The sequence below is a fragment of the Grammomys surdaster genome, unplaced genomic scaffold (genome assembly GCF_004785775.1).
Source record: "Grammomys surdaster isolate TR1022 unplaced genomic scaffold, NIH_TR_1.0 125984, whole genome shotgun sequence".
Classification (NCBI taxonomy): Eukaryota; Metazoa; Chordata; class Mammalia; order Rodentia; family Muridae; genus Grammomys; species Grammomys surdaster.
The window spans coordinates 4,212,770-4,221,742 of record NW_021620800.1 but is presented as its reverse complement, the minus strand read 5'-3'; the positions used below and the strand labels follow the sequence as shown (position 1 = coordinate 4,221,742).

General features: G+C 46.3%; 1 protein-coding gene across 1 annotated transcript in view; it reads right to left on the bottom strand.

Annotated features, from left to right (window-relative positions):
- The window catches only part of Wtip (WT1 interacting protein), a 23,554-nt gene extending 23,141 nt beyond the window's left edge, over positions 1 to 413 (bottom strand). The window contains exon 1 of the mRNA XM_028754202.1: positions 217 to 413. Coding sequence (XP_028610035.1) covers positions 217 to 413 — 197 coding nt within the window. The remainder of the gene's footprint in view (positions 1 to 216) is intronic.
- Between the last annotated feature and the right edge of the window lie 8,560 nt (positions 414 to 8,973).

The window sequence follows — 8,973 nt, the reverse complement described above, 5'->3', positions numbered from 1 at the left end:
CAGCCCGCAGCCCGCCCCGGGACCCCTGGGCACGGGGCGGGGCGGGGCCGGGGTCGCGGTCGCTCGGCGTGGGCCGCGCGCTCGCGCGGGGCCGTGGCGGGGAGGGAGGAACGGAGACGCGCGGCGGAGGAATGCGTGCGCAACTCGGGGCCGCGCCCCCTCCGCTCCGGGGCCGCGCGCGGGGGGCGGGGGTGGGGGGCGGAGGGACTCCTTTGCCCCGTCAGGAATGTGAGGAAGGAGACTGCGCAGCGCACTGTGGAATGTCGGGGGGCGGCGACGGCCGGGACGAGGGGTGCGCAGACTGCGCGGCGACGCGGGCAGACCAGCGGTGGCCCAGGCTCTGGTCCACCCCGGGGCCTCAGGGCACATTCCAGATCCCCCCCCACCCCAGGCTGAGAGCCCTGAGCCCACATCCTCCCTCCCCATATTCCTCCCAGGCTCTCTGCTAAAGGAGCACAGCCTGATGCTGGCTGCTTCGTGCCACATGGATGTGACACTAACGTGGGAATCCTGCCAGTTTCAAAACAGGAACGCCAGTGTAAGGAAGGATTCGAGCAACTTCCAGGTATAACCGTCCCAATTACACATTCTGGGACTTAGAAAAGAATCACCGCGTGAGTTCCGGGACCCATTGTGAGTGTCTGGCTTCCACCAACATTCTTTGAGGCTAGAGCCCTGGCTCCGAGGTTAGGAGCATTTGTTGCTCTTGCAGAGGACCCAAATTCAGTTCTCAGGTTCACTACTTCCTTAACTCCAGTTCTAAGGGATCTGATCACCTCTGTCACCACTAGGCACGAACATGATGCATATATGCATATACAGACAAAACATATATATATATACAAAAGCCTGTTTATCGCCTGACATCCATAAGCCCCCTAACTTTAACTGGAGAGCTGTTTTTTGTTTGTTTGTTTGTTTGTTTTTCTTTTACGTGAGAGGACTCTCAGAATTATCGTCAATTTAGAACCCAGTATCCACTAAGCCTTCGAAAATCTAGTTGTTTCCTTTTCTCAGGGGTACAGTTACCCTGGTAGAAGGATGCAGGAAGCCTAGCAGTGAGACTCCTATATTGAAACATGCCTCTTTACTCGAGGGGACCTGGCCTTCCCTTGAAGGGCTTCTGGGTCATAACTAGCTCAAGTCTGGAAACTGATTGACAGGCCAGGATTCTCTGGTGTTGCTTTTCTTTCACTTGTTCTAGAGTTTTAGATTGAGCTAAAAGGGCATACAGCACAGTCCTCATTCATGAACACTGGACAGCGCCCGGCAACCTGCAGCCAATGACGATTTGTTGACCTTGCACACTCTCTGGCTATGAAAGGCACTAAAGCCGGGCGGTGGTGGCGCACGCCTTTAATCCCAGCACTTGGGAGGCAGAGGCAGGCAAATTTCTGAGTTCGAGGCCAGCCTGGTCTACAGAGTGAGTTCAGGACAGCCAGGGCTACATGGAGAAACCCTGTCTCGAAAAACCAAAAAAAAAAAAAAAAAAAGGCACTAAAAAGTAGGAGGTTGTTCACTACATGCAATCTTAGCACCCACAAGGTCAGGCCAGGCTCAGGGCTAGTGTGACAATGGTAGGAGTCCCTTTCAAACGCAAGGGCTCCTCTTTCACAGAACCTGACCTTGGATTTAAGGCATGCCTAAAAGGTACCCCTAAGCATCTGGTCAGGTATGTGATATTTGGAGCCAATAGAGGCCGCACAGGTGGGGACCCTGTCCCCAGATCCACAAACAAAAATCTGTCTTACCCTGCAAGAGCTGTCATGGAAAAGAAAACCCAACCATATGTGTTGTGTCCCAGTGATCCAGGAAAACAGTTTTAAATGAAAGCTCCCTCACTTCCAGGCACCCTTTTCTCAGAGGGTGTTGGTAAAATACACAGTACCAGGGAAAGGGAGCTAGTTGGCTGCAGACTGACCCACGCAGACGCACAGAAGCCTGGCCTTCACTGTGCAAACTGCTGGCTGGGACACCTGCTTCCCAGATGGAAGGGAAACGAAGTGTCTGGCCCATCCCCCCCCCCACCTCCTCCCACATGCCTACCTACCTCCTAGGACGTAAGGAATTCCAGCTCTGCCTTACCCACACAGGGTGTGGAAGCAAGTATTTGGGGAGTAAATGTCCAGCCAGGAGAGCCACCTGATGGTCTGTCCACCTGTCTGACGAGAAAGGAGCAGCCATTTGATCAATGGTCACATTTCACTGATCACATTGACCAGCCTTTAAAAGTGAAAATGTTGGGCCCAGTGAAAAGCCGCCAGAAGGTAAAAACCACGACTACCTTACTTAGTTCAATCCTCAGAGCCCACAGTGGAGGGAGAAAACCAGCTCCTGAAAGTTGTCTTCTGACCACTGCCACATGCACACGAAACAAAGCTGGGGAAGGGCTTGTTGATATGCCTGACCACCCGAATTAGATTCCCTGGACCCACGCACCAGGAGTGGACTGCAAAGTTCTTCTCAGACTTCCATATATACACACACTTGTGCAAGCACATCTGTATGTGTACACACACAGGTTACTGAACTACCTTAAAATTATAAGCCGTGATTTCTTTTAAAACATCTGTTCTAGGTTATGATTGTTCGTAGCTGTAATCAGGAGGCTGAAGCAGGAGGATCACTTTTGAAACCAGCCTGGGCGGCATAGCAAGAATAACCCCCCGACCCCCAATAAAAAAGTAAATGTTTCAGTCCAACTTTCCCTTTAGAACCTTCAGAATTCAAATAATACATTAGTGTCCAGGGCCAACTAAAATCTGTTACTCTAGAAGTAAGAAAACCTAAAAGTAAAGCAACCTAAAATGCCCAAACATTATGGGATAGTAGAATAAGGAACTTTTTTTTGTTTGTTTGTTTTTTTGTTTGTTTTTTTTTTAAAGATTTTATTTATTTATTTTATGTATGAGTACACTGCAGCTGTCTTCAGACACACCAGAAGAGGGCATCAGATCCCATTACAGATGGTTGTGAGCCACCATGTGGTTGCTGGGAATTGAACTCAGGACCTCTGGAAGTGCAGTCAGTGCTCTTAACCGCTGAGCCATCTCTCCAGCCCTGTTTGTTTGTTTTGGTTTTTTCAAGACAGGGTTTCTTTATGTAGCCCTGGCTGTCCTGGAACTCACTCTGTAGATCAGGCTGGCCTCGAACTCAAATCCACCTGCCTCTGCCTCCCAAGTGCTGGGATTACAGGCGTGTGTCACCACCATCTGGAGAATAAGGAACTTCTATGGCGTCCATTGTTTACAGATGAGTCTGCATACTTCACATGCTAGCACTGGAGAAACAGAGGCCAGCAGAAAGACCGACGCAAAAGCAACCGATGTTCAAGGCGACCCTGAGCTCTAGAACAAATTCCAAGTCAGTCTGATCAACGTAGAGAGACTCTGTCTCAAAAAGTCATAAAAGGAGCTGGGGGCCAGAGAGATGGTTCAGGGAAAAGGCACTTCCCACCAAGCCTGGTTACTGGAGTTCACTCCATGGGACTCATAAAACAGGAGAACTCCTCCTCTGAAAGTTGTAGTCATATCCTCTGGTCACACCAGATAGATAGATGGATGGATGGATGGATGGATGGATGGATGGATAGATAGATAGATAGATAGATAGTAGATAGATGATAGATAGTTGGATAGATAGATGTGAAAGCCCAGTTGGAACCCTCAGTACCACAAATGAACTAGTGTGTGTATGTGTGACTGTGTGTGTGTGAATATGTGTACACGTTTTTTCCAGAAACCAAATGGGTGACGGTGACTCACACCTTCAGTAATCATTTCATTTTACTGAGTTATAAGCGTTTGTCACATATTTTGAACACCAGCGTACCATGTTTTACAAATACTTTCAACTAGTTTACGTCTTCTCCTTTTTATGTGTCTTCATAAGGATAGGAGTTATTTTGGGGGATTGGAGAGCTGGCTCAGCAGCTAAAAGGACTTGCCGCTGCTCTTGTGAAGGATACAGGCTGGGTTCCCAGTTCCTGTGCTGCAGCTCACAACTGTCTGTAAGTCCAGTTCCAGGAAAATTGACAGCTTCTTGTGGCCTCTGTGGGCCCAGGCAGACACGTGGGGCGCGATCATACAAACAGGCCAGACATCCATACACATAAAACAAAAGGGTGGGGTTTTGTTTGCGTCAGGGCTTCTCTGTGCAGCCTGGCTGTCCTGGAACTCACAGAGATCCACCTGCCTCTGTCTCCCCAGTGCTGGGGACGTGAGCCACAACTCTCAACATTTTTATTTACTTTTTTGATTTATTTATTTCATGAGTACATTGTAGCTCTCTTCAGACACACAGAACAGGGCATCAGATCCCACTACAGATGGTTGTGAGCCACCATGTGGTTGCTGGGAATTGAACTAAGGGCCTCTGGAAGAACAGTCAGTGCTCTTTACTGCTGAGCCATCTCTCCAGGCCAATGCTCAGATGTTTCAAAGTTACTTTTGGTGTGGCTGGCCGTGTTAGTGATGCTTCTGTTGCTGTGATGAAATACATGTAAAGGCAGCCTAAGGAAGAGAAGGCTTATACTGGCTCATGCTTTCGAGGAGCACCGTCCACCGTGGTGGAGAAACCTGGTGCCAGAGTAGGAGGACATGGCCACACTGCAGCTACAATCAAGATGCAGAGAGAGATGATGCCGCTGGTGTTCGGCTCCTTCTCTCGCTTTCTCCTTTTTATCAGTTCAGGGCCCCAGCCCTAGCAACAGTTCTTAAACTGTTACTTTACTAAGCAGTAATTATGTTCAGAATATAACTAAACAGAACTGCGGCCCTACAGTTCAACTTTGTTGATTTTCTTTTTCCCTCCCTCCCTCCCTCCCTCCCTCCCTCCCTCCTCCATCTTCTCTACCCCCTCCCATTTAGACATTTAGATTTTAATGTCTAAAAACAAGGGGTGTCTACATATATATGTATATATACATATATGTGTTGTATATATACGTATATATATATGGTGTATGTATGTATATGTGTATGCTTCTGTGTGTGTATGTGTGTGTATATCCATTTCCCAGCATGCTACATGCTTTAACTCTTTATGGCTGAACAAAACTCCATTGTGTGCAGCACACATCACATTATTTTATCTGTACTTCTGTTGGCAGGCATGTAGGCCAGACGTTGAAATGATTTTTATGTCTAAAAACAAAGGGTTTAACTGAAAGGATTATTATTGGATCTATTGAACATATTTTTATTATAAACACATTCCATCACTAAATAGTCCCTCCCTCTCCCTCTCCCCCTCTTCTTCTCTCCTCCTCCCCCTCTCCCTGCCTCCCACCCTCTCCCTCTCTCCCTCTCCTTCCCTTCCTCTCCCTCTCCCTCCTTCTCTCCTTCCCTTCCCTCCCTCTTTCTTTTCAAACCAGGCTGGCCTCAAGCTCTGTATGTAGCCAACAATGACGAGCGGATGATTCACCTGCCTTTGCCTCTTAGGTATAGGATTAAAGGCATGTACTACCAAGTTCATCTCATATTTGTTTCCTTTAGTGACTGCAGTTACATGTACCAAATACGCTTTGGGCTGGGATTTGTTCTGTCGAATTGAATACAGGAGGAAAACGTTCCTTCTGTATGTAGAATTCAAGAAGCAGATTCCCGGTATAAAAGTATCTATAAAAATACTTCTCTAAATATATCCTCCCTAAAAACAGCCAAATGGAGAATTCTGGACCTCTGGAATTCTGCTTTAAAATGCTAAGAGGTCGCTTATCCTCTGACCTCCACACAAGTGCTTGGCATGTGCATATATGTACACACACACACACACTTAAGGATACATACACACAATTTAATTAGTTTTTTTATATATATGAGAGTTCATCTGCACGCACATATGTATACCCCATGTGTGCCTGGGGGCAGTGGAGGTCAGAAGGTGTCAGATCCCCTGGAACTGGAGTTACAGAAGGTCCTAAGCCATTACATGGGTGCGGGGAACCGAACCCAGGTCCTCTACCAGAGCAGCCAGCATTCTTAACTTAAACAGTGCTCTTAGCCAGTGTTCTTAAGCACCGAGCCATCTCTCCAGTCACGTGCAAAACAAAATTCTTTTAAAGTAATATAATTTTCTCTGAGGCTGGGGGGATGTTGGCTAAAGCATGCATTCTGCTCTTGTAGAGGACACCAGATAGGTTCCCAGCAGCTATGGTTGACAGTTGCCTGTAACCCAGGCTCCAGTGAATGCACCCTCATGTGCAGAAGCCCCATACACACACACACACATGCAGTTCGTTAAAAATAAATGTAAAACAAAAGAAATCTTTTAATCGGTGTGTGTTTGGCTGCGCACTTGCCCTAGCGTGTGTGCATGTGTCGGAAGGACATAGGACAACTTTAACTGTTAGTTCTTACCCGTCACCTATTAGACAGTTTCTCTCTCCTCTCTGGCTTTAAAAAAAAATATTCAGTTTTCTTTTTGAGACAGGGTTTCTCTGTGTAGCCCTGGCTGTCCTGGAACTCACTCTGTGTAGATCAGGCTGGTTTTGAACTCACAGAGATCCACCTGCCTCTGTCTCCCCAGGGCTGGGTAATAGGACTGCACCACCACCACTACCTAGTTGAGACAGATTTGTTACTTTATCCAGATTCATGTGGGTTCCAGGCCAGGCCCTGATGCTTGCACAGCAAGGTTAATTCTTGACTCACAGAATTGTCTTCCCAGTTCACTAGCAAGTTTAGTGGTAGCCTGAACTATGAAGTGAAATGCTGTCTTTAAAAACACATAAAACTTTCTGAGTTCGAGGCCAGCCTGGTCTACAGAGTGAGTTCCAGGACAGCCAGGGCTACACAGAGAAACCCTGTCTCGAAAATAAATAAATAAAATAAAATAAAATAAAATAAAATAAAATAAAATAAAATAAAATAAAATGGCCGGCCAGGCCCGGTAGTGAATACTTTTACCCCATCACTTGAGAGGCAGAGTAGGTGGGTCTCTGAGAGTTCAAGGCTAGCCAGGTCTACAGAGCTAGTTGTAGGACAACCAATGATACACAAAGAAACCCTGTCTCAGAAAACTTAGATAGATAGATGATAGATAGATAGACAGACAGACAGACAGACAGATTGACAGATAGATAGATAGAGGTGGATGGATGGATGGGTGGATAAAAGGTGCTGGAGAGATGACTTAACAGTTAATCACACTGACTATTCTTCCTGAAGACCCAGGTTCTATTCCCAGCACCATATGTCAGCTAACACCTGTCTGCATATCCAGTTACAAGAAATGACACCCTCTTCTGGCTTCTGTGGCATTCACATGGTACATACACATACATGCAGGAAACACATCCATACACATAATCCTTGTTCTTTCTTTTTCTTTTCTTTTTTTTTTTTTTTTTTTTTTTGTTTTTTGGAAACGGGTTTTTTTGGTTAACCCCGGCCTTCCCGGAAACTAACCTGTAAACCCAGCTGGCCTCGAACTCAGAAATTTGCCTGCCTCTGCCTCCCAAGTACTGGGATTAAAGATGTGAGCCACCAATGCCTGGCTAAATCCTTTTTCTTGGTTCTTTTTTTTTTTTTTTTTTTTAATAAGACAGGGTGTCTATAATGTAGCTCTATGCATCCTGGATCTCACTATTGGGACCAGCCTGACCTGAACTCACAGAGATCCACCTGAACTGTACCTCTCTGGCACTAGGATTATAGGTGTATGTCTATGCCTGGCTAAAAACATCTTTTAAAAAAAAAAATGCTTGCCAAAGGTCAGTGTTCCAAACACCTCTCTCATCCTGTGCAACTCTTCCCTGTTTGCCAAACCCCGACCTCGTGCCCAATGTTCCTGAGGCTGGACTCTATCTAGCCCCCTTTGCACCCATAGGAATTAGTGTAAATAGCCATCAAGTTTGAGTGTGAGATCTAGTCCCCACCAATGAGGTAAGACAAGGTCACTCTCCTGCAGTTGGATAAGAACTACATGAACTTCTGGCTGAATGCTTGCCCGCCTAGGTTAGGTCACTGTGAACTCTTTTGGAAAAGCCAATTACTTTGCTAAATTACTTCTGATTTGTTCATGTATCTCTTTGGGTGACATAACAAAGGGAATATTCTTCCCCCCCCCCCCCCAAGAAAGAATTTCTCTGTGTAGCTCTGGATGTTCTGGAACTCGGGGAATCCGCCTGTCTCTATGTCTCAAGTACTAGAATTAAAGGCGTGTGCCACCATCCTCACTGGGAATATTCTTTTCTAACACCCTTTGGGTCAAAACAAAACAAAACTTGTTCCAGAGACGACAAACCTTTATGGCTCATTGATCACCAAAGAGCGTAAGCCCAGCAGCCATGTTGGGTGCTCTTACCTGCTGTAACTCCAGCTACAAGGGATTGATACACTTTGCTTGACTCCACAGGTTCCAGCACACGGTGGCATTCTCTCTCTCATGCACATACATGTGGATAAAGGTGCTAAAAATGAATCTATAAACTGGGCATGGTGGTCTGTACCTTTAATCTAGGAATTCAGGAGGCAGTGAGTTCAAAGCCAGCCTGATCTACATAGTACGTTCCAGGACAGATTCTGTCTCAAAAATCCTAAACCAAATCAAACCCCCAAAAGGCTGAGATTAAAAGCATATGCCATCACATCCAAAAAATTAAGATGTATTTTAAGATCTTAAGTGTCATTAGACACAGGTCTGTAATCTCAGTTCTTGGGAGACTAAGGCAAGGATTGCAAGCACTCATATGCATTAATCTCAAAAATCTGAATTATTATTTTGTGATTATTTTGCCTTCTGGTACCAGCAGATCACAGATGTGTTGGATCCCCTGGGAGTTGGGAGTCATATGGGGTGCTGGGAACCAGACTCAGGTCCTCCAAGAGCCATCAATGCTCTTAATTGCTGAGCCATCTCCCTGGCCTATGTTTTACTTTTTTTTTTTTTTGGTTTTTCGAGACAGGGTTTCTCTGTGTAGTCCTGGCTGTCCTGGAACTCACTCCATAGACCAGGCTGGCCTCGAACTCA